Source organism: Siniperca chuatsi, linkage group LG4, assembly GCF_020085105.1.
Source record: "Siniperca chuatsi isolate FFG_IHB_CAS linkage group LG4, ASM2008510v1, whole genome shotgun sequence".
In the NCBI taxonomy this organism is placed as follows: Eukaryota; Metazoa; Chordata; class Actinopteri; order Centrarchiformes; family Sinipercidae; genus Siniperca; species Siniperca chuatsi.
Window position 1 is genome coordinate 22,152,302 of NC_058045.1, and position 26,830 is coordinate 22,179,131.

Here is a 26,830-nt window from a genome sequence, read left to right on the forward strand (position 1 = left end):
TATGAAAAAGATAGATTTATTTAATGACAAATTAAAACAGAAAAGTCAAGGAGTTGAGGGGAGAGCAGCAACATTACTGAGACTCCACGTGAAGAGAAAAGGAGAGATGATTGGCTTGACCTCCCTCCCTCCTCATAGACAAAAAGAAGAGACTTACAACACAAACAAGAGGACGGAGAGACAAATAGATGAGGGAAAACAATCCAACTCGGAAAAAACAAACCTTCAGAAGAACGACACAACTTGCTTTTTAACTACAAACACTGAAGTTTAGCCACAAGTTTTACAACTGCCTTTTAATCTTTGTTTTTAAAAGTCATTACAAAAAATGATAATTATGATAATCTCCATTTAATAATAACAATAGCAACATTGTAACGGTAGAAACTGTCCCTCATTCCTGGTTGGGTCAGTCAATCAGTGGTTGAGGCTGACACGCGAGATGGAGGCAGAGAAGAAATGAAAGAAGAGCGTGGAGAGGAGAAGGGAGAAAGTGAGCAGGCTTTTTGCCACATGTCCATCTCGCTCGCTTGCTCGCACACATACACACACACACACACACACACACACATATCAGGAGTTTTTCTCTCCTTTCAGACAAAAAGACAACTAAAATAATTAAAAACAAAAAACAGACTTAAGAAATAAATCCCAAAAGAAAACTGTGACTCAACTGAAATGCAGTGTTTTTTCCCCTCGTTCTGAAAAAACAAAAAAGACCCCTCTAATCCTCGGTCAAACATACTCCGACACACACTCAATTCATCCACTATTACACCTGCACACACAGCCTGTAATGCAAAGAACAGGTGTGTGTTGTGCGTGTGCTTGTGTGTGTGTGTGAGAACTCCACGAAACAAAAACATAAATCCCAGGGCTGATGTAGCTGAGGGCCATCTTTAATCCATACAGTATGAGAGCAGAGTCTGTTCTAATAACTATCAACAATGACAGTCAACTATTTAAAGAGCATCCGATGCACAATCTTTAGCCTTGGGTGGACCGGTGTGGACCAGATGTGGGCCGGTAGGAAACCAGATGAGCCTGTACGGATCTTCTATAGACTGAGTTCCTTTACTGCAGTCCTAGACATAACTAGGTGTCTATGGGTATGGGTGCTACAGCCGTTTATGTCTATAGGTGACAGTTCCAGTCCCAGCCATGTCAGTTACAGTTGAACATATATACCCAAATCTGCAATAAGGAACTTCATGGGCTCTGGGTTCCAGTTGGAGCTAGTTAATACATGAAGACGCTCACTGTGGTGAAACCCAGCCACAGCCACAGTTGTAGCCCTACAAGTGTCGGTAGCGACAATCCAGGGAGTCTGACAGGTACTGAGGTGGATTACAAACAGTTGGGGGGGGCTAGATAGCTGGCTAGCTAACCCAGCACTGACCAGGAGTCCGTGTTGAAATATAGCTTGAGCCTTTCTCAAGGTATAGCTGTCAGGGCACACGGCGGGAGAGCTGGAGTGTCTGAAATGTGTGAGGATGACGGAGGGGAAGAGAAGAAAGAGAGACACTAAAACAAGAGTGGTGGGAAATCACTTGAAAAGACGAGAGTTTGACTGAACAGCTCTGTGTTTATGACCAAGAGAGGACAAGACTGCATCTGCGTGCATGAGTCTCATATATGTGTTTATGTGTGTGTGTGTGTGTGTGTTTAGAAGTCTATAGCCATCACTACACAGTTATGTCCTTGTGTTTATTCATTCCTCCACTCATCCATCCATCCATCCATCCATCCATCCCACCCCCCCGGGCCTCCACGGCTGCCTGATCAGACAGTCCAGTTCCACGTCTCAAGGGGTGAGGCAGAGAGGGGGGGAGGGGGGCGCTGTGAGGTCACAACTGATTTGACCCCCTAAAAAATGCCCCCTGACAATCTGTAACTTTTTGACCCTCTTCTCTTGAAAGTTCTTAGCACATGGAGATGGTGACGTTGATGCCCAGGTTGCCGTTCTCGGCAAAAAGCTGTGCGATGGACGTGTCGAACACCAGGCAGTCGCTGTTCATGATGGCCGTGGCTATGCCCTCGTGGATGGAGCGCGGCGTGGCCTCCCAGGTCAGGCGGCGCCGGTGCCCGTTGAGCTCCAGCCTGTAGGCGAAGTTCTCCGCCTGCTTGCGAGTCCCGATGAGCTGCACAATGGCGAAGAACTGCTGGTGGCCATCGTACTTCTCCTGCTTCTCCAGCACCAGCATGAAGTGAAAGCCGAAGCAGGACTGCATCATTACCCAGTCCACTGCACCTGGCAGGTTGATGTCTGTGGCCAAGAACACAATGTCCTCCCCCTGGACAGACACACACAAGTTACAGGTTTAGTCATCATTTCTTAAGGCTACAATATAATGAGAAGTCTCTAAACTTGAGAAGTGTTTGTTTCCCTGTGAAAGTAAATTTTTCCTCAATGTTTATTTCTTTCTTCTTTGGCAAACATTTCAAGCTAGTTATGCCCCATGAGCTATCACAATAAAAGAAAATAAGTACAAATTAAAACACTCTCGCATAACATTATTTATCATGTAGCATCCACACATACAGTTTATTAAGCACTGGCAAATGTGGTGATCGTAGGGGTGAGTGTGAAACTGATGGAAAAACTGTTGCGATGGCTGGGAGTCACATATTTAGGATACTGAACATGCGGCAGGCAACAGCTGCCTCTTATAAACAGAATAGTATATGTCTGATTGGTGGTAATTTAAATGGGTACTCCAGTGATCTTGTAGCGGACTTCCATAAAGCTCTCACAAGAGACACATTCAAAAACAAGCAAAATCAAAGCAGCAGGGGCCCGAGATACAGAGACATTAAGTCCCTAATATGTGTTGAGATCCAAAAACACTGGATCCTACATTTCCCATAATGCAACTCAATAGCATATTTTTTTTAGACTTCCCATGCCTGCTACATCTTATAAACTCCACACACAGTTTGTAATAATACCTTTTTAGTCTCCACGCCCAGGCTGAGATAACTACTTATACTATATTTTCTCTGTATGGACAAATCTCCAAAATGAAGCATTCTGTAGTGTCTGGGTTTGGACCTACTGAAAAGGCAAATCAAAAACAAATCACATGTATTTTAAAAGAAAGTGTTTAGTCTCTGGACCAACTGGGTACCACAAACAACAGAATGCATGTTCCATTATGGCAGGGTGGATGACAACATGTACAGAATGCAAACAGTTGATATTTACATTTTTGTAATTACTGAAAATGAAAGATCATTTATATTTAAAATGGAGTCTGGTCCTGTTTCTAACCATGCCCAGGAGGTAATTTAACATTCACTAAGGCTTTTCCTTGAAGGATTCATTCCTTCACCGTGCTGTGAAGCTTAATTCACTCGAAACACAACCGTGAACAAACTGAGATTCTACCCGTGTCCCAACAGACTCATCTTTGCTTCCACAAATGTCACTGTACACCATTATTAAGCATAGTTCATAAGAGAAGCTGAGGAGACAAGTCAATGTCTGACCTGCAGTGTAGTGATGGACTTGTGCTGGTGCATCAGATGAGGCATGACAGCGTCCAGGGAGCCCTGCCATTTGCAGGAGGCGCCGGGGCAGGGGCAGGAGTATGGCCGAAACTCGCACAGCTCTTCATGCTCCGTCTTGTCGGTGTGAGGCAGGGTGACTTCGCAGCCCGATGAGGCGTACTTGCAGGGGAAGAGGACAGAGTTAGCCACCTTCTCCATAGCCAGGTTCCTGATGGAGCCCAGGGGGCCTCGGCAGGTAGGGCAGCACGTGAGCTTGGGCCGGCAGTTGGAGCATACCTGGGAGGGGACACATAAAACAAGTTAGTGTCTTTCATCCTCCGAGATGTTCTTCTCTTAGGAGGAGTGAGAGAGGATTCTGAAATGTCATCAGGTGGCCAAGCACCCAAGATTTGTTATCAGTGTTTTCCTTTGAGTTACACTCTGGGTCAAGATGAGTCTTTACAAATACTGTCTGGTCAATCAGTCCATTCATTTGGCAGTCAACATGAGTTGTTTCACAAACAGATTTATACTTTCCTAGTGCTGTTAAAATCTGGAGCTTATGCCAAAGGAATAGGGATCATCAGGGATGACTATTATTTTGAGAACCCGGTTTGTCTGTACTGCTTCGCCTACTCATGATCAAAACTGTTCAGCAGACAAAGGACATTAATATACCTGTATTTAAGTTCCATGAGTTTCTCCTGCGACACTATCAGGCTAAATTTGTGGCCTTTACCCTTTAAACCCTTTCACATGTTGAAAAAAACATCAGTTTTAAACCACCTTAAACAATACTTTTGGTAAGACAGTTGGATAAAGTGGTTAAAAATTGTTTCAAGTAAAACAGTTACTATTTATTAGTAGAGGACACATGACAAAGTTATATTGAGATAGAAATAGATGTTTATTCCTAATCACTGGGTTATAATTAAGGAGTAAATACAAATTAATATTTCCTCAGTTGTAAAGTAGCGTCAAGCAATCGGCTTAATTTTACCAATTACAACACTGATTTCTGAAAGTCCTACTGAATGAATATTGAACATGATTAGATTAATAACAGTGAAATTGAAAATTAAACAGTATCACTGGCATGCAGGTTTTCACTGAGCTTAAATGCAGTCCAATGGGCAACTATCACTTGTTTTACAAAATGGGAAACTGTGCTATTCATAACTTATTATTGCCACTAAATGTCACACTAGAGCATCAGCATCTCAGACCAAAACAAATGGGCACTATGGACCATCATACTTCATTGTGAAAAACAAAAACATTTGAATTTAACCTCGCAGATCATTGTAAAAAACACACAAAATAAATAAAAACTCACCAAATCTTTCTTAGTCTTTCCACTGTTCCAACAGCCACTAACTCTGGTTTGGTCAAAATAAACCCTTAATTCACCGAGTTAGATGTGAAAAGGCAGCAGCAAAACGGGCTGCAATGGCTGCAAAGTAATCCTTGGGACAAATGCGCCCGTCAAAGTACGTCCACTAAAAGTGCTTGTTTTTGCCACTGACAGGATCAGATTGTTATTCTAAGTGTCTGACAACATTATGGAAAGGATCCCTACAGAGACAGACCCTTTTGTTAAAGAGTGTGATCCTTTTTGTTTAACCAAAAACAGCCATTATAATTGCTCTCGCTCGCAACCAGACTCCATTGATAAAAACAATAATTTTACCTCACTGATCATCTTAAAACACACTTCATTCAAACTGGACAGAAACAAAATAAAACTCACCAAAACCATCTTTGTTAGTCTTTCCACTGTTCCAACAATCACCAACTCTGGTTTGGTCGAAATAAATCCTTTATTCACCGCGTTAGATGAGAAAAGAAACAGCTGTTACATCGCTCTCCTCAAAGCCAACAGTTTCACAGGGAGGGACTCACATGCACTAACATGCACGCGCGGCCAGACCGGCTACCAAAACAAAGAAAAGTGAAGTTCGGACGACAACACACACACACAGAAGGAGTGTGACGTCATTCTCCGCTCAGGACGCCATTACTCCACTATAACTTAGCAAATAGTTTGCTGCTATATTAATGTTCAAAATCTCTTATACAGAACCTTTAAATCAACACTGTAATAAAGCCTGACTTGTTCAACAGTGAAACTAGCCCAGTAATAAAACAATTCTTCCCCACAAGGAAACTCGGGCACAATGTTGATTACTCTATGCATTTTACTTTATGCAGTATGTGTACACCCCCTCACACACATTTAGCAAACTTAAAATGTAATGCAAGTGAGACACTCGATATGTCATCTAAAATGTACTGCTTACAACAACCGGCTCCGCTTACTTTCCAGGCTGGACAGTACCTACCAGGTGTCCGGACTGGCACTGCAGGATGGGGGGAAGGACATAGTCGAAGCAGACAGGACACTCAAACAGGCTGGCCAGGTCACTGTTGGAGGCAGTGGTGCCTGACAGGGTGGGCACGCGCTGGGAGGGGGGGCACTTGGAGGTTCCTGTGGGCAGCGCGGTGGCAGTCTGGCGACTCATTTCTGGTAAAGGGAGAGAGGAAGAGGGCCATGATAAAGTTTTCAGCACATTATATGACACTACATCAGAGATACAAAGTCTTCATAGCAGAGAGAAGTATGGCCAAATTTGTAGACCTCTCTTTAAAATTTCTTTCTTACTTACTGCACATCTGAGTTATGACCTCTAAGTCCCTGTATACATACCTCTGACACCTCTACATCAAAGCTGACTGGCAACCCACTAAAAAGAGATGCGGGAAAAGAGAAGGATGATAGGCAACTCTGCTGAATTCACCTAGCTGGTTTCATCATCAGGTGAGAGATCACGGTTTCAATTTAGCCCCCAATGAGCAAGTCTTGTCCTGCAGTTAATATAACCTATAATAATAATAATAATAATAATAATAATAATAATAATAATAATAAAATAATATTCCCTCCTCCTCATACGCTTTCACCAGCTGCACTATTTAGTTTACATAATGACATTCAGGTACATGCTAAATTAATCTATTCTCATCCCTTCAGTGACGCTCACCATGCTCTGTAGCTTTTGCAGCAATAGAATGTCAAGCAGAGCCACACTCTACTGTGCGTGTTGGCCATATACTACATTGTTTATCACCAAGAACACACACATTTCAGAATCCAACCTCTGTGATCAAATGTGGAATGTGACAGTATGATTGCATTATTCATAGATCGGTATGTGTGTAAATGTAAAATCAAAATCATATAATACCGAGGACCCCAGTAGGCTCACCTGGTAGAGCACGTCCCATGTACAAGGTTGAGTCCTTACCGCAGTGACCTGGGTTCGAATCCAACCCGTCTCACTATCTACTACTAAAATGCCCAAATAAAAAAATAACTTAAAAAAAATAATAATAATCATACAATACCAAACAGCATTATTTGCCTTAAAAGAAGCAATCAGTGTGGTTACCCACTTGTCTCTAATTCTGTAGACTAGTCATCCTATCTTCCCAATTTGTGTGACTGCTGTAGGCTAGAGGTATCCGTTACCACAGTGCTTCAAACTAGGCTTGGGCGGTATCATGGTATACCAGGGTATTCAGAAATCCTGAAGGTATGATTTGATGGTCAAATATAGACGCTCTTTCGGGTGAATCAATCATATTGGCTCTTAGATTGTTTATTTTCTGTGTGCTCAGTTAGGATTTGAGTGTGTGTTTGCTCAAAAGATGCTCTGTGCTTTGTCTCGTAATGTTAGTGGCGCTTCACATTGCCACTTTTAATAATCGCCACGGTCTGTCCGTGTGAAGAATGATCATGCAAGAGTCTGTCCATTCTGGATTAAAAGCTCTCTTTTCTCTCTTTTCGTCGTCTACTTTTTTTCTTCACCCTGTGTGAAATTACTTCTACTACTACTTTCTGACTCACTTATTTCTCTGACTGTCTCTCATCCCGTCTCACGCGCGCGTGTGTGTGTGTTTCTCAATCACTAAGTCGAGTCGCAATGCTTATCGGAATGCACAGATTTGATTGGCTCAGTAGCATCACGAGATAATTTACAACATTGCATGCAAATGGTCTGAGTTTTCTGGGCTGCTAAACCAGTGCCGTAAAGCTGCGCCGGTTAAAATAGAAACGCTCCGGCTCTGGAGGGCGATGATTCTCCCAGATTGTGTCAACAGGTCCTCCAGCAAGAATCTATGGAAGAAGGGCGCTTATTTCCTATCTATTGATTATTCTATGGGTCATATGTATTTCAACCCTGCAAGACTTGTCTAAGAAGGCTAACTGCATATTAGACACAGCATTGTAGGCTAGACCATGTCATACATGCTACGATGACTTCTATCACCGGCTGCTCAATTTTTACATTTTTCTTTTCTTTACACAAATACCATATACCCCGCTGAAATGTCAGGAAGGTATGAAGGTATGAAAAAATTGATACCGCCCAAGCCTAGTTTGAAGCACTGTTGCCTTAAAGAAGCAATCAGTGTCTCTCCACAGTCTGAGCCTACCATGTACAACATGTCTATTATTGTCCCAGCAACAAGTCAGAGCTGCACAGACTCTCTTAGTCACATATATAAAAAAAGAATCACCAGACAGTAAAGTGAACTCAGATGTGGTGTGTGTGCGCATGCGTGTGTAGCTGCTGTTTCCTATCGTGCTGTGCAAGTTGCCTTGGTAACAGGTTTGTGGTTAAGTATGGGATGGCCTGTGGAGCAAAGAAAAGGAGAGGGTAGAAAGAGGAGAGTAAAAATGATGGGCAGGAGAATAGTATGTGTTGAGGAAGGGGGGGGGGGGCCAGATGCAGAGCTATTGGAGTGGAAGGGAGGAGCAGATAAAAAAGGAAGGGGACGCAGGCGGGAGGAGGAGGAATGAGACAGCAAAGTTTAGAATCAAGCAGGGCAAGTACATCAGGGGTTGTTAGAAAGAGCTCAAAACTTAATAGGGACAGGGCAAAAAATGAGGATGAGTTAAGAGGAGAGAAGAGGAATGAAAAATGTGCAAATAAGCAAAGAGTGGACACAGCAGTGTGGGTGGGTGTGCAGATTAAAAAAAAAAAAAAAAAAAAAAAGGAAGGACAGGAGGATAAAGAGGATGTTTCTCATGTCAGGTCTTTTCTGGGCAGTCCAGGGTTTGGGGGATGACTGTGCATGCCTGTGTCCCCACCTACCCTGCTACCTGGCATAGTTTGTCCTTTTTATAGCCCTACCCAGACAGATGCAGCACAGGCAGACCCAGAACAGAGAGGAGAAAATGTGGAGAAGAAGAGAAGATAGTATGTGTGGGAGGTGAAGACAAGAGAAGAGATTCAGGCGGTGGGACAGCGCAGCAATATGTAGACAGACAGTACAACAGCTGGGAAAACACCCACCAGGAAAATACTGCCAAAACTTTTGTCATGGCTGCTCAATTTGCCTAACCTAGCAGCTAATTTAATACACTGCTGGAGTCAGGGAACATCATAGGTGGTCTTATGTTTGCATGTGTATCAGGATCATTGTGGTTAATGCAGCAAGTCCCATTCATTTTCTTAAAAAGGGAAGTGCTTTTTGTCTTTTTACCTCTTTTTGATGAGGATTCGATGACTACTTCTATTTTTAGCAATTATCTTTTTGTTTTTAAATTTAAAAAGCAGTTTGATCAGTTTTAGTTTTCTAAGCACAGCACTATAAAAGCAAGGGATTAGTTGCAGTGCTTTTACCGAGGAAGAAATGATTTGTGATTTCCTGTTGACATTTCTGGCCACTCCCAGAAGGTTTTGGTTTGGCCCAATAACCATGAATACCAAATGTGATGCTTTTATCTACATCACCACTACCTACATGAGCCTCCCTTTTACGTCTAGCTAGGTAGCTGGCAACACTGCCAGTGCATCTGTTAGGGTAAAGCTTCTCTGCATGCACAAAAGCACACACATGCCAACTGCAGAGGTAAAAACTGGACCTAATGAGAGACAGTATTAGCTAGCTGTAACTGTGCCCGTCTGCTTGTAAACACATCTGCTGTGGTGGAGATAATGCTTTAGCAGCTATTAATAGAACTCCTTAGCTGGCTAGCATGCTAGCAGCAGCACTAAGAGCGGTGGGACCAAATTAGCTCAGGACAATCAGCTAGGCCAAGGCCAGGATCACAGTCAGCTAGCATGCAAGACTGAAATAGCTAACACAGGGTAGCTTCATACAGCCAGTCACTAACTTGGCAAATACAGCTTGAAGATAATGCTATGATCAGAATTGGTGGCAAAGAGGGTGGCTTCATGAGTATTTCTAAATTCATGCTATTCGTATAAAAATAAGTTTAAAATAGTTTTTTTTTAACTTACATACATACACACATATATACATTCATACATACACCCAAGATTGAAATTTTAACCTTTTTTTAGCAAGCTCAATAACTTAATTTAATTTGTTTAAGAACAAACTTCTCTCACTATACCCTCAACATTCACAAACAATTGTACATATCTGATCAATTGATTATTAATTTTAAGAAATACAAAAAATAGCTAATCATGTGTTATGGTTAACATATCTTCTAGTTTAAACATTGCCTTTGTTTAGTTCACACCGACACTGCCAGCACAACTCTAATGAATGCAACTGACCTATACCATGCTCTTAAATGTACAGTGTATGTCCTTATGTGGTGATGTGTTAAGAAAATAATTTTAATGGATACTTGAAAACTTGAAAAAATGTTAAACCACTTTGCTTAAATAAGCCTTGATAAGGACTCAGCCTCCACTCTTACGAAAATGACTAGTTGATATCTGCCAGCTGTGTGTGTGTCTGTGTGAGAAGTTTGTGTGGTTAGGGTGTGGCTGATTGGTACTGCTGTCACACATGAGAAACACTGCAGTAACCATCTTATGATATGCATGGCCGCTCGAGATGTCAGTGGAAGTCAGAGAGAAATGTCCATGTGTCAATCTGCCAATCTAGAGTGGCTGAAATCATGAAATATATTCCTCCTTAATCAGGTAAAAGACGAATGGGTTACAGTTAATATAAACACGAAGAATACTGACTGCAGCTCAGTCAGCAGAATTACTGTATGGCTAAACACACTTTACTGAAATAGAACACTGGACCTCGACCAGGAGGCCAGGAAAGGGGCGAGTTTCAGTAGTTTCAGAGTTGAGAAACTTTTGAGTTGCCACACCCAATCCCGTTGTGAGTGAATTTAATATATTGTTCCAATTCAACTATGAGGGTTTCATCTGTTTGGAGATAATGTTATAATGTAATAACTTATTAATTTGAGATCATCAGTCACTGCTTTTCATTGGTACACAGCAAACTTTGAAAAAGCCACCTCAGGTGTGACTGATGTGATTAACAGATTGCTTTTGATTGGCTGAGCTATACATACACTCCTGGGTTTTGGGCACCCAAAACTCAACCAGCAGCGGTGGTATAAAAGGCTATAAAGGACTTTAAAAATAGGTTTCATACACTTTAAGAAGGACATGCTGAAATGCTTTCTTAGTGGTTTAAACATTACTTCTGACACAATTCTTGCCTGGCTAACAGCAGCTACAATAGCTAGTTGGCAGCATGTAAGGCTACAACAAGTAGCAACAAGCACAGCTTAAGCGAATCAGTGGGGGGATAAACATAGTATCACTTGTTTGGCTGCCACATCCGGGGCTAAGAGATGACACTGCCCAGATATAGGCAAAGTACGAACAAGCAAGGCCCAGCGCCCTTTTGTTGTTAGCAGGTGGGTTAGGGAAGGCTTTTACAGTCTGCATTTAGAGTTTACTATGCTTCTGGGTTTTCACAATGTGGACACTGACAAGAACCAGCAGCTCATTAGGGATGATAGTTTCGCAGGGAGCCTTTATACCAAAATTATACCTTCAACAAAAAAGGTACAACAAAGGTGTGAGAGAAGGAGACGAAAACATGAGCTCAGAGGGGCTGGGGAGACAGAAAGAGTGAGTCAGCTAACCAGATAGAGAGATGGCAATGAGCACATACTGCTCTGTGTCAAGGAGGTGAAGGGAAGGATGATGACAGAAAGAAGAGCAGACAAAAACAGGGACTGTGCACACAGTCCACTGTGATCAGAAGGAGCAACATAATGGCAACAATGGTAAAGGGGAAAGGATTGAGCATAAACTATTTTCTGTTGAACACCGAGCCCTGTATGCACATTCTAACAAGGCAAAATGAAAAGGCTAGTAGCAGACAGAGACATCATGTTGCGCAGCTCTCTCTGTGTTGGAAAAAAGAGAAAATGGTGCTACATGCTGCTCAAGTGGAGCAAATTGGGAGCTCGAAATCCTCAAACAGGAAACAAGTCAACCAACAGCTAGGACTACAAGGAAATCAGGACACACACACACACACACAGGGAAATTGACAACTGAAAAGGCTGTTGGAACCATTGTCATCAAACACAACTGTAGATGGACAGAGAGACAGATGAAGAGGGTGGAAAAAACCCGAACAGCAATATAAATACCCACCTTCGTCCATAAGATTTCCAAATAAGGCTTTCGTCTTCTCTTGAAATGTGGGGACCTCTGAAAAGAGAAGAACCCCCCCCCCCCAGAAGGTTAACAAACATGACTTTGGAGGAACAAGGCTAGAAAATACTGTCTGGGAATCAAAACAACTAATCACACCACAACAGTAAACCTACAATAACCATGAAGTACCAGAAAGTGAATTAAATACACAGTACTCTGTGGTACACTAACATCTTCATTCACTGGCCAGAGTGATGGCCTGGTTCTGTCATTTCTGACATGCTCTGGGTTTCACACATGCTCCAAGTCAGTTAACATATGAAGCAGATCTGATTTACATGATGACACAGTCTAATGTTTATGGTAGCCATCTCTGCAGTGCCAAGTGAGACCAGGAAGGGCACTGCCCATCTTATGCACTTCCATAGACTAAGCAATGCTCATTCGAGGCATTTAAGCCACTTACTGCACCACTAATGCAATGTAGATTAGACTAGACATCTAAAATCATTGATTGCTGCTGTGCTGTGTTGGTTCCACACTGTTTTCCCAGCACTGTTTTCATATTCATTCATATTTCATAAAGCCGATAAAGCTCCATTCCTGAGTTTAAAGTCTGTAACTCCTAACTACTGTGTCAGGATCATAATACGCTGATGCAAAACCTTTCCAGAAGTGACTGCCAGCTGGCTGAACTCTGTTCAACAACACAGTTTGATAAGCTTTTTCAGAACTCTCAGTTTGTATGTAGTCATCATTAAGGATATTGTTGATTTTTTCTCCTAGATTTTGTTCAGATGTGCACATATGTACATTTTACCACACAGCTGCCATTAGGCCAAGAAGATCTTAGTCTGACCTTAGTATATTATATATTTGGGATGCACAGATCACATTTTTTTTGCCACTGATACTGAAGATACTCACTGGAAGATAATGTGTTTTGTTTTGTTATAGCAGCATAAAAAAAAAAAAATCTGGAATACCTTGAAAATAGCCCCTTTTTTTTAATCTTTTTTTAAATTCAGACACGGCACTGTCTCTCCCTGTCCCTTTTTCCTCGCCTCGATGAGTCTGTTACCAAACACTAAACATGCCAAGGAAGTTTAGATTTAATCCAGCATGGCTGGAAATTGATCTTTATAGAGACTGGCTTTTGACTTCTCTGTTTTATACCAATTGCTGACTCCTCACTCCTCCTAACCGGCAGCAAGCGACCAACAACTGCGAGGCTAAAAACAAGGCTTACCTTTTGAATACATTACACATATACATACACAATTGATTTTTGCTCAAAACAAGGATTGTGGATCCCCCATTACTTACATTGAAAGTGGAAGGAATGATACAGGAGGAATGATACAGCAAGCAATCATGTTTTGTAAACCCAAATAAACATCGTAATTGGAGAATTGGATTACTGAGGGCATGTAAACGCAGCCACTGTTGAGCTAATGGAACAGCATCCATTAAAGTATTCGTCCTGGAGGGAAAGTGAAATCGATTTTGATGCATCTACATTTCTGCTTATCAAACACTAACAAGGACCCCATTTTCAACAAATCTCTACTATTTCAGAAAACCTTATTTATTTCAATGTGCAAAGTATTTATGTTTTTGTCTTTCACAGCAGAGTTTATGGCAGGGTCTAACCAAAACACTAATCCAAAATGCTTTAAAAAAGGGTTAAAAAAAAGGTATGTAGGCATTTTCTCATGAAAAACTACATTTACTTTAAGTCACCCAAGTTAATCTGCAGCAAGAGTCAACTTGCAACATAAACACATACATTCACACGCTACAAAAAGACTGTACAGACATATGCCTCCAGCACTACAAATGGATGGAAAATGGATACAAAAGAGGCAAATATTCAGAGATCCTGAGAGACTGCTGATTATACACTGAAGCCAAGAAAAAAGTCAGAATAAAATACAGAAAAGAGACACAAAAGGGAAAGAAACAAGTAGCCAGGGAGAAAGGGTAGCAAACAACTGGGGGAAAAGATAAAAGATACAGAAAGAGGATATGGAAGAAGACACGAGACAGAGACGGGAGAAAGATGAATAGAGCACGAGTAGAGGAGGAGGCAGAAAACAAGCTAGGCTTCTACACAAACATGCCATTCTTTCTTCATGGCCCACTCTTTTCTCAGTCACATACACATGTACACACACCACCACATAATTTACAATGCGCACAGGCACGCTTGCTTAAAGCGTCTTCTGTACTCACCCACACACAAGCTATTCAACATACATTCTGTATAGGGCTGCACGATATGGTAAAATAAATAAATAAAAATTCATATTGTGGTTATTTTGACAGATATTACGATATGATTCACAATTATGTTGGGAATGTTGATTTTTTGCATCACAATTTTCATTTTCACTGAAAAAACTATTTAAAATCATGATGTGACATTTGTTGGGATCTGTACCAAACAAATGTGTTTTCTTACATCAAGATTTGTAGGCCAGGGCATCTCTGCTACACTACATTATAATGCCGCTTTGTCACACATTTTACCTTTCTTAATTGCTGCTTCTGCGATTTGGATATTACACTTGGCCATATTTCAATTTTGATAATATTTCGATTAACTGTGCAGCCCTAATTTTGTCACAACATACTGTAAGCACACTTTTGTTGGCCAAGCTCCCTGCAAACTAAAGTATTAACCTGACACACACACACACACACACACACAGATAAAGCTGGACTGAGCACATTTTACAACACCTTGGTTGCAGCTACAAGGACATCTGCCCATAACACATTAAAAGGGGCAGCTAACTACTGCTAACTAGCTAGTCAGCTCAGTTAGCCATGCAGCTAACTTAGCGGTCCTATTAGCTAACTGCATCACCAGAACTGGGAACTGAGCAAGCAGGCAACAGAACCAGGATCAGCAGCCTCCCAGTGAACATGGCCAGACCGACGAAGGCCAGTTTGACGACAGGCAATACAGCAGCGAGGTGATTTATAGCGGCTACGACGACTCTGGGGACAACGAAGACACAGCGCGTTTAGGCAGGGACAGGAGAGGCGTCAAGCGGGAGCGTATAGAGCCAGAATATTTTTCACATTTCACTCAGTGAATTACGGATTTATTTCAATTTCTTTTAAAGACTAACAAAGACAGTTTAATTTCATTTTATTTTGTTTCTGTCGAGTTTGAATTAAATGTGTTTTACGATGAGTTAACAAGGCAATTAAGATGGTCTTAGTTCAGTGAAAGAGAGAAACATGATTTCAGAAGGTGTACGGTTGTATTTTTCGGTAAGGATAAGAATATTTGTAAGAATATTTCCTTTCTTGACATGACAGAACTGTTACTTCTTCACATTCTGTTGATAAGGTTAGTTAATTTTTTCAATGTTGTAAACTAAAATTCTGGCCAAATCTTACATATTGCCCCCTTTAAGCTGTTGGGGGGGGGGGGTGTACATTTCACCTTTAGTCCTGTGCACATTCCTTGTAGATACACACGAGAAGAGTCTGAACAAGGAGTTCCAGGGCGGGGCTTGCAGTGCTACGCTAGCCGGCTTCGATTTCACTTGGACCAGAGACATAGGGGTAAAGCATTCATGCAGCCCTTCAACTCCATTTTTCTCTGGCCTTTTCCATGGAAACCACACACTATTGCTGCTGCCCAAAACACACCACAAAACAGAGGATCACGTCTTCCTCCTGGTCACCCATTTAAGGAGCATAAGCTCATGAAGGTCCCGGGAAAGCTGTAATGAAAGAGCGAGGGCTATGTCCAGACTAGGGCAAATGGAAATGCTTAATAGCTGGCAAAAAACAGCCCACGAGGGGATGGGACAAGAGGATACCAGAGTGTCTATGTCTGAATCCAAAAAAACTATCACATTTTAAAACGTCAAAGTTCCTCAGTCATTGGAAAAGCAAGCAAAAAAGGCATCCATCAGACCGGCCTATCAGGCCAAAGTGAATGCCAAACTAAAAAGAAACACCAGGCAGGTTGCTAGGTGCTTATGCTGCAGCACAGAGGAACAGACAAACACAAATTTAGTCAACAGTCTGTAAGCTGTCTGTCAGTGTGTGGTCAACCTGCCACTCCCAATCAGCCACTAGGAAGTAAAGGCAACATGGGGCAGTTTAGCAAAGTCACTGTAGATAGTCTCCAACACTGGATAATTATTCTTTTACAAGTTCCACCTTTGTTTTTCCTGGGCCCAAAACTTCAGGCACTGCACCGCTGCAGCTTTTAACATGTATATCCACTTCCAAAACCATTTTCCAAAATTGCAGGTTTGCAGCACAAAAGCAAAATTCCCACGGCAAAAGAAGGGCTGGTTTCTATGAAAAACAAATCTTATATGGTGTAAAAGAGTTGCTGGGAGAATAATCCTTTGCTGACTGGAAAACAAAGCCCTGCTCTCTCTTGGTTTCCTGGTGGAAGAGGAGAAGGCTGTAGCTCACAAGGGAGGAAAAGGAGGGAAAGTCCCAAACAATCTCTCTCCCTCTGACTTTTTCTCCTCTGCGTTCTTTTATTCAAGCCATGTTCTTTCTGTCCCCTGGAGTGTGGTAGGTGCTGCTGCTGGGTGCATTTGTGCGCAAGACGGAGAAAAGCTAAGCCGGCATCCAATGTCAGTCCAAACAGAGCATGCTCACTCACACCCTTCCCCTCTCTCGCTTGGCGGCTCCTTACCCGAACACATAACCCCTTCTTCTCCACAACACATCCTCTCTTTTTTCACACAGACTTGGACTTGATTCTTACACATTTTATTTGCCGAAAACATTTCATCTTTCATGTCAGTATCTACACTTTCTTGTATGCTTGCTCTGCCTCCAGCCTGCATATTTTGCCTTCTTTTTCCTGGATGGACATTCTCTCTCTCTCTCTCTCTCTCTCTCTCTCGTTTCTTTCTCTCTGCCCCCTCCCTCCGCCCGGCTCTGTGGTTGTGAAAGTCTCAGATTTCAGCCTTGTCTGGCTGCAGGCTGTACCACCAGCTGCCCTCATTGACACCACACCTCACTTTCTCACTGCCTTTTCTTTTCATTCTATCCTTCAATGACTTCCCCTTTTACCGTTTGCCACAATGTAATAGGTGTATGCATCACACTCACACCACTGAATTTGAAAAATTTGTTAAATCTTGGGGAGTGTGGTGTATGTTACCACTGAGTTCAGGCATTTGCAAAATTACAGATTTGCCCAAAAACCCCAATTTGCAGATCAAAACAATGTGACGTATTTCTTAGATCAGGGAACTGCATCCCTCATGATGATTAAAATGATGATTGTTAACTTGTTTCTTTCTAGAATCAGTCTAGCTATGTAAAATGTTCACCACTCCTTTCTTTTACAGACTCACTCTCCTGCACACAATCTGGCTCTCTCTCCAAACACAAAAACACACAGAAAACTGAGCCAGCCAGGAAAAGAAGCCCAAGTGAAACCAAAATATGACTGTGAGCCAGAATCTGTCTGTCAGCAGGAGATAAAGTGATAGCTAGCTTAGTGCACACAGAAAGAGAGACGTTGGCCCCATTCACACATGGCACTAAAATGCATCTTGGGTGATTCAGTCAAACTGAAACATAAAACATCGGAATACTAAGATTTAAATAGCCTGACATTGCTAGTCTGCTTTCAGGCATTTGGTTTTTTTTTTTTTAAATGTATTTTTGTTTTTACAATTGTTCCAATCCGTGGTCGACAATCCTTTTGTCATCATAGTTGCCAACAGTAGCACTGCCATCCTTAGAAGCCGAAAAGATAGGGCTATCCACAAGGATATGAAGTAACCGGCCAGTGGGGAAAAAGTAGCCAGGCCGTAAAATTTGGTGGCCTCTGGCACATTCTAATGCCACTATTCCATCATATACACTGATGTTAATTATTGCAAATATTAATGAATTTGCTTCTGTTGATTTCCACTACACTCTAGCTTCCTTTTGGGTTCATCTTTCCCTTTTCTTCTCTATCGATATACTCCACACCTATGGGCAGTAAGCATAGGTGCGGAGTATATCATTTAAGAACGAACATTCACTTTGTTACACACAAAGCAGGAGACAATTACTCAATGACAGGATAACAACATGTAAACCATGGATAAAATGCATGATGTGGAAAAATATATACTTGATCATATATATATTACTGCAGGAAGTTCCATTAGGCCTACATCACATTTTATTATTAAAACATGATTTGGGGCATCTGACATTAGTTTGCATAATTGGTCAATGTTATAGGACATTTTATACTGTAAAATTACAGTGTGAGGCTGAAGCATAGCCTACATTATCCTCATACGATGTAAGCCTGTTACTTTGACAACATTGCCTGTTTTAGTGTTTGCAATGCATCTTAGAGATGGCTGTGCTGTAAAAAGCACAATGTAAATAAAAGATAATTCATTCATTTGTTCATTCATTAAGTCCATAAACATCAGTGTGAAAAATGCAGCGCCTTCAGTGGACTTTTCAATGCTTACTGCGCAATCGTCAAGTTGCTGCTACAGGTGTTTCTCGAAGTAGCCCATCTATTGAGAATGTCCCGTCTGTGCGATCAATGCAATTCTTAATGTGTTTCATCAATTATTTTGTTAATATTTGTCAAACGCTGAAGACGACTCTCCGCTCTCTACTCGGCAGCACACAACCTCTCAGCTGAGCGATCGTGCGCACACACACACACACACACACACACATATATATAGATAATGTGGGGGCAGGACCAACATAGAAAGATAGAGAAATGTGCCTATCATTATGCTCGCATTGTTTTGAAGTGGAGGCTAATGGTCGAAAAATTTACACGTGTAGTGAATCGCAACTTGTTAATCAAAATTATTTTATTAGAATCAAAAAATTAATATAAAGTAGCCGGCAGGACGTAAATGGGTAGTCAGTTATTTGGCTGGCAGCCAGCGCTTATGGAAAGCTCTGCATTCATAGAAGTGGAAAAAAGGCCTTCTTCGAAAGCCTGCCAGAAAATAAAAACTGTGTGGCATCTAGTTGGACTTTCTCTGTCAATTATTTCTTTAGATTAATCAATCCCTTTTGTCTGTGTCAGAGGTTTTCAAAGTGGGAAGTGGGCTTCCCTAGGGGGGGTTCCAAACAGTTTCAGGAGAGGCTCAGTGAACGGTACAACATAGAAACAACATTACATTAGTTATTACATTAGTAATCAAAAGGAGATCACATAGAATAACCTAAATGTGTGTGATTTGGTTAAAGAGATACATTAGTTTTGGGGAATGTTAGTTTTTCCCACTTTTCCAGAGTCAGAAACTAATAAATGCCTTAACACAGACCTTTATGTATCTGGTGTAGTCTGAAGTTAAGTCAAACAGCAATATTAGGCTAGGCTTGGCTCAATTAAGAGACTAAGAGAGGGTGAGGGAGTGCCTTTTTCCAAGTTTTGTCAGACTTTGAAAACCCCTGGCTATATAACGGCAGAAAATAATAAAAAATGCTTATGCTCTCTCTTGCTAAAAACGCCACTGAAGATGTCATCATGGCATACACATCCAAACCATACCACAGTTCGTCTGGAACACATACTATTTTTGGGGGGAGAGAGACTGGATCCAGTGTGACAGCACCTTTAGACTTGTTCAGCTTAAAGAGAAGACAGGAGGCACACTGCTGTATTCTCTTTGCCATCGTTACACTACATCTGTTCACATTATCACCAGACTATATAAACATAATGCAGTCAGAAATTCAGCAGCATAAAAAATATGGGCACAAAGACAACCCGCTGTGACACACACATACAAACTGTGAGCTATAAAACAGCACTAGTGATACTAGCCAATGCCAAAAGTGTGTTATTAAAGGGGCAGGGCGGCAGATACAACAATGAGCCATCTGGACCAGGCAGCAGTTCACCACCAGACACGCCAAACACTTCATCACCTACAGCCAGGGGTTTCCAAAGGGGAAGAGAGTGGGAGGGAGGGGAGACTGAGACAGATTATTTAGATATTGAACACGCTTCGGCAATCCAAGTGTCTGAAATTTGTCATGCCAATAAAGCATCACTGAACTGAAATTAAGGGAGCAAGAGAAACAACAAAACTAGTGAGCAGGGAGGATGTAAAACACGCTAGAATAGAGTCGAGCACAAGCCCACATTTCCATATGAAATGACTCCTGCTGTCATTTCCATTTACAGTCCAGCTTGTACTAATCCAGTGTGAGTTGCTGAAGCAATGCCAAAATAAAAGCAAAGAAATACTTTCTTTACTGTTACCTATTAAAAAAAGTAAATGCTTTGATTACATTAAGTCTCCTTTTGCAATTAAAAGAAATATCACTTGACCTGCCAAAGATGTGCCATTTAACAATGCATTGGAAGATCTAACCATTACACTTGATGAGATTTCACTGGTTTCTATCAGTTCACTATTGCTGAGTACATCCTGAAGCTAATTCTGTGATGAAATCAATATTTGTTCCCAGTCTCAAGTCATACTTTTGCCTACTGTAAATACAGAATGATTTTTGTAGACATGCAGACTGGAGACTTGGTGAACGACAAATATCCTCCCTGTACTCTGCTGTCCCTCAAACTCACGTTGCACTTTTTGAACATACTCCAGGCTCAATGAGCTGTGTTTTGACATTTTTAGATTTAAAGTTAAAAAAAATCATTATAGAGATCGCAACACTTGTATTCAAACTACGGACATTTTGTTAGCCAAGGGTGGTAGAATATCACTGGGAATGTGCACAGCAGCCAGCCCTGGCTCAAAATTTAATCCCTAAATGAAATAAAAACAACAAACATTTCCTTTGGGGGGTAACTTCTTTTATTTTGGCAGTCACCTCTTTTCCACAGCAGGAAAAACAACTGAGTAACAGTGCAGCTTAGCAGCTTGTTACCATGGAGAAGCCACACAGAGCAGGGATATCAGGGCAGAGGTAAAACCCAACTCCACACATACTCACACCTTGTGTTTTAACACACAGACAGATGTGTATCATGCGTGTACACACACACACACACACACACACACACACACACACACACACAGAGAGTGGTAAAGCAAGTAGGGACTCCCTTTGGCATTAGTAAGAGATCTAGAATTACCTCACTGTTAGAGAGCCAATGAGTCACTGACTCTCTCTCACTCTCTCTCTCTCTCTCTCTCTCACACACACACACACACACCTCCTGCATTAGGCCTGCAGGAACAGCTGTCATTCTTATGAGGAAGAGCTGAGCTCTATTCACTGGACATGTGCTGCTAATGTTGTGCCAGGACAGTAAAAAAAGCTAAAGTCTGCTGACAAGCTAGGTCATAGATGCATGCACACATGCAGCAGCAGGTCACCTATCCCTTGATAGAATAAATAATCGCCTGAAAGCACCAATAGAGTTGTGAAGAGGGAGGAGTTATTTTGGGTGCCGCTGGTTCCAGAAGTCTCATTAATTTTTCCCATAGACAATGCTACATAACTCACTTCTACAGCTTGGATCGCAGTGATGTTGCTATGTACGCATCCTGCATCTCTGACGTGTTAAAATCCAAGAGGACGAAGTAAAGTTGACGCGTCCAGGGTACGCACAATATTTTTCCCCTGATGATACTACATTGTGAACAACAAATTTGTGTTGAAATCATAGAAATCAGAATTGTATGCCTCCCATTTTATTAATTCCTTTTAATGATGCCAGCATGAAATTCAGCTGTGGTATTCAGATGCAGTGACTTAAACCAATAGTGAGTAAGAAAAAGTATAAATATTATGTAATTTGTTCATCTATGAGTAGAAGAAAAGGCTGCTAGACTTAAGCTAATTATGGTGACTAGCAAGAAAACAATTGGGTAAACAGTTTCTGTTTCTATGTTCAGACTCATAATAAAACAGTTGTGTTGAAGCTAAAAACCTGTCTAAGCTTAAGTCAGACACTAATTAGGCTGTACTGTGGATATGCTTAAAAATGTGTCTTTCTGGTAAGTGACCAGTCATAAACCTGTAAAACATCCTACACCAGGTTAATTGTCCTTAGCATAGCTATTCATCACATAACCAGCCTCAGTTTCTTCTCTGTTGCAGAAAGGTAATAAGGCACAAAAGGTAAGAACTGATAACCCGTAGGGTTGATACAGCAGGTGTCTGAACCATCAGTGCAAGCATGCGTCACTGCAACCTCAACTGTCAGCACACATATGCTGTTAAGTCATTCTCACAATAACAATGAAATCAGCCATGAAACACTGTACCCACAGATAGCTGGTAGAATTTACCACTGAGGAGAAAACCAAAACACAGCGTTTCTAACCTCTAACAGCAACAAGCAGCAAAGCTGCACTGTTACTCAGTTGTTTTTCCTGCTGTGGAAAAGAGGTGACTGTCACAGAAAGGTCACATACTAACACAAAAGCAACACCTGGATCAGCTGGAGAACATCCCACTGGTGGACCGACATCAGCTGCAAGAAGCCTATTTTCTCTAAGCGAAATTCAAATTGTTGAGGAATGTGAGAATGGGTCAAAATTCAGCACACTGCTGATGTGTGTGCAAATGCTATGCCGCTGTGACCAAATACTGCACTTGATATGATAAAAACAATATTAAATGAGCAGTTGTGGTATGATTCAATCCTCAAGCAGCCCACCAACACCAGGCTAATAAGATCTACATACAAATACAAACAGAAGAGAGCCAATGAACAAATATTTATTGGCATATGTTTCTACATGTGTGCAGTTTTGTAATTCATCTGACAAATGTCTGTTTTTGTTTTGTTTGAGTGTATTAATTAGAGCTGCAACGTTTAGTCAATTAGACGATTTGTCAGTTGACAGAAAATTAAATTAGCAACTGTTGTGATATTGGATTGTTTAGCTCGTTTTAGCTTCTCAAATGTGAGGGTTTACAGCTTGTCTTTGTCATATATTGATAGTAAATCTGAATCTCTTTGGGTTTGGGACTGCTGGTCAGTCAAAACAAGCAATCTGATGGTGTCAACTTGGGCTTTAGAAAATTGTACAGTCATTTCTTACTATTTTTTGATAAGTTATAAATCAAATGATAAAAATCGAAAAAATAAATCAGATTAATTGACAATGACAATTGTTTGTTGCAGTCCTAGTGTGAATTATTTGGTCACACACTGTAGCCTATGAACCACTGTTAAAAGTATTTACATGTTTCCGATATAACTGAAAAGAAATGAAATCTTTGTTTTCCCTGCTGTACCAAATACACACTGACGTAAGCATCAAACCATGATCTTTGCAAATAGGTACAACCCTACTGCAAACAGTTGCCGAGTCTGTGCCACTACAGCTGAGCTAACATGCAACTAAACAAAATATGAAAAAGCAAACCTTTATTTTCTTGCATTTTACCAAGTATGAGGATTTCATGAGGATGAGTCTTTCCTATCCATGACATAAATCCCCGTCATCTTGGCAAAACCAGCCCGGTGGCTACATTACCAAATGACTAAGCCTCTCTAAAAGCTACAGAAAACCCTCGGGTCAAAACAAGTTCATCTCTGCTGCTACAACCAACACTGTACTGACAGTCAACAGTCAGCAAAAAACAAGAGGCCATTTTTTTGCTCCAGATTGTATGTGTGCTTATTTTAGCTGATCAGACCTCATCTCAAGACTGCAAGGGCATGTGCAGACTGACTGATTGACATACCTGACTCGCCTGTTATAGTGTGCTCACACCAGAGGCTTCATGAGCGCGGCTGGGTGGGAAACTTCAGGAAACCGGCGCCCACAACAATCAGTTTCTCCTCTATTGTCAGTATGGAACAAATATCAGAATCAGATATACTTTATTGATCACCCAAGGGGAAACTCTTTTGTTACAGCAGCTCACTATCACGTCAGTGCACACATATTTGCTAGGAACTTCAGTACATAGGGAAATGTTAAGAGGGGGAAGGAAATCAAATCCCGATCTGCAATTGGTTGCTGCTTCAGTGTGTCGCTGCTAATTTGCATCAAGTTCACCTGCGCTCAAATTCAACTCGTCGCTTTGGTCGCTGGCATCGCGCCTCTCGTCGCCAGCTCCCATTGCAAATGAATGACTGCTGGCCACTTTTGTAGCTCATGAAGCTTCTGGTGTGAGCAACGCTTAGTTTTGTTGCACCTGTTAGGCCTAGACAACTTCAACCTCTATCACCTAACTTCAAACTGAGCAAAGGTCTAACAATCAGAATAGCAGATGATATGCGTATGGGTGTCCCAAGAGCTTTAAATTTTGTGGTCAAGCTTTAAGGCAGGTTTCCATTTGGGTCCGGAGACCAGGCTTTTGCCTGGGTTTATTCCCACTATCACATCTTGTACTTTGTTTTAAATGTGTGATCAAATAAACCTTGTGGTAACACCAGACAAGTTAAAATACATGTTCAAATGTGGGCAGATTTGTTGCAATTCCAATCTTTATGGGACCGCCCCTCTTCTAATCAATGCATGTAGCTCTCATGCCTGCCTTGTGCTTAAATGCATGAAATCTATAGTTTTTAAGTAAAAAAGACAATACTATAATATATACTATAATACTATAATATAGATAATACTTAAGCTTTTGGCCATAATACTTGGATAGTATTTGGGTTCTTTCTTTTGTGCCACGTCTTTTTTAAAAAAAAAAACCCAAAAACTAATAGCACATATAGCATTTTTCCAACAATAATTATCTTTGTTTTCTTTTGACTGACAAAAATGTTTGTCTATTAGATTAGTCATGAAAAAGTTACTGATGTGCAAGATAAATACTTTTTCTATCAGTGACAGACTGAATTAATGGCCAAAGGACTTTTTATGTTCATTAAAAACATCCAAAATAGAATAGAATGCCTTAATATGTCTGCCCCAATTCAACAAGCTTGAGATAAGCTATAAGAAATAATGAAATTAATGTTAATCAAAGTCTAAAGCAATTTGTGTGCTATTAATAGTTGCAATGAAACCAGTAATATAGGGATGACATCTAACTAAACTTCATCTACAGTTTGACAATATAGTCAAGTATTTAATGATTATTAAAACAAGTCAGATTGACTGCTGAGTCTCCCACAGGGAAATGGTTAGCACAGCTTACCACCTCTATAACGGTGAACCTCCACTTTAATGCTATGTGGGACGCCCTATCTTCTGAAAAACTGCTTTGTTGTAAGCACAGCACAGCTTCTATGTTTGTGTAATATGCTATAAGCTATGTTTACCAGCATTTGTGTATTTTCCATTGATGAGATACAGTAAATCAGAGAGCTGAAATCACATCAAATACCTGACACACATCTGCATGCCATCGCCACAGGTGTGATGCCTGACTGACTGTGGCTGTACTTGCTAAGTACTCTAGCTTGGTCATTGAAGACCACATCTCTCTCTTCCCCTTAACATAATACTTTTGGCTTTATGAGAAAACAAACAAACAAAAAAAAACCCATAAACTTTTCATTCTATATTCCCAACTGTGAGTAAATCATATCTCATCATCGCAAGGTGCAGGCCAATGACAGTTTAAGAGTTTTCAAACTCTTAAACCTAACATATAGCCACAGTTTGTCCCAATAATGTTGCAGTATTTTTACAGCTGAAGCTTTTGCACTGATGACTACACCGGAGTCACTTCCACATGAAAAGGTTGCTAAACTGATGTTGCACATTTTAGCCCTGGACAACATACTCCACACCTTGTCATTCTTTTGAGTTCAGAAAATTTGGTGACCTCACGTAAATCCCAGCACAGGTCCATCCCACCTCAACCTGAGCAGAGACCTTAATAGAACAACAACAAACAAAAGTGGTCATTAATGAGGCTCCCTTACTTGACTGCAGTAACTTAATCATAAGGTCATACTGTGAAACCATTACAGGTTTTGTTTCTGACAGTATAGTTCTGCACATCGACAGGTGTCCACGTTAACAATGATAATGCGTTCAACTGCTGCACAATGCTCGCAATGCACACAGAGGTGAAAGTCTAATAATAAAGCAGATCGGAGCCATCTAAGGAACAATAACAACTTAAAGATGACATTCACTCGTCCTCCCCTTTGAGACAGGTCATACACACACACACACACACACACACACACACACACACACACACAGTCAGGGTGGATTTCTGTCAGCACCCACAGTTGTCTTTGAGTAAACATTAGTCATCACTTCCTTCACAGCCATCACTAAACCAGGTTATGCCAGTAAGGCTGTACACAAAACAATGTCATGATGGGTTTCTGTTGATCTGAACTAACCTGCTTTGAAAGCAAAATGGCCTGTCTGGCAAGGCAGACAACGGCGTAGCCTAGCTAGCATTAACTGTTACAGACATACAAGGCCCTGTCTTGCCGTAAAGCAGTGCCCCGTTGCATACTAGCTAGCTGAATCTGTGACTTGTTAGCTTAGCAAGTGTGTGAACAAGCTATGAAACCCATACCTTAACGTTTTTCATGCACAGTTCAGTGGACGTTAACAACCATGTTTGCTCGCCAGGCATGCCAACCGACTGCACACCGCAGACAAGCGTGCATTTTAAAACGTCAAGACAACAAACAAGCTACCGACACGGCTAGCCAGCTTTTTGCCAAGCACAGCTAGCTAACAGCCAACATTAGCACCGCGCTATTGAAGAAAGCTAACCTATGCTACAGCAGGGCTGTTGTTTTTCCCAATACACACTACACTCGAAAATCCGATGTTTCAATCGCCACGGCACACCCGCTTACCTCGGACGAAATATCCTTCAGTTCACTGCAGATAAATGGGTGAATGAATAGCGAGGTGATAAACACAAGGTCCCTCTTTATCGTCTTTCATTCGTTAGCTCGGTGTACACATTCGCACTGCTCCTGTAGCAGAGACGATACGCCAGGCGTTAAGTACCAGCCGTTTCGGAGC

At 41.3% G+C, this 26,830-nt stretch overlaps 1 protein-coding gene across 4 annotated transcripts; it reads right to left on the minus strand.

Moving 5' to 3' along the window:
• siah1 (siah E3 ubiquitin protein ligase 1) lies at window positions 1–26,830 on the minus strand. Of its 4 annotated transcripts, XM_044191989.1 has the most exons (6): window positions 26,659–26,830; window positions 25,621–25,705; window positions 11,955–12,011; window positions 5,832–6,013; window positions 3,490–3,786; window positions 1–2,294 (listed from the first exon to the last, which is right to left on the minus strand). In XM_044191989.1, the coding sequence occupies exons 3-6, from the start codon at window positions 11,962–11,964 to the stop codon at window positions 1,923–1,925; spliced, it is 861 nt and encodes a 286-aa protein (XP_044047924.1). In that variant the 5' UTR covers window positions 11,965–12,011; window positions 25,621–25,705; window positions 26,659–26,830; the 3' UTR covers window positions 1–1,922. The 4 variants fall into 4 exon arrangements, with proteins under 4 accessions (XP_044047924.1, XP_044047923.1, XP_044047922.1 ...); XM_044191988.1 differs by lacking the exon at window positions 25,621–25,705; XM_044191987.1 differs by lacking the exons at window positions 25,621–25,705; window positions 26,659–26,830 and adding an exon at window positions 15,418–17,892.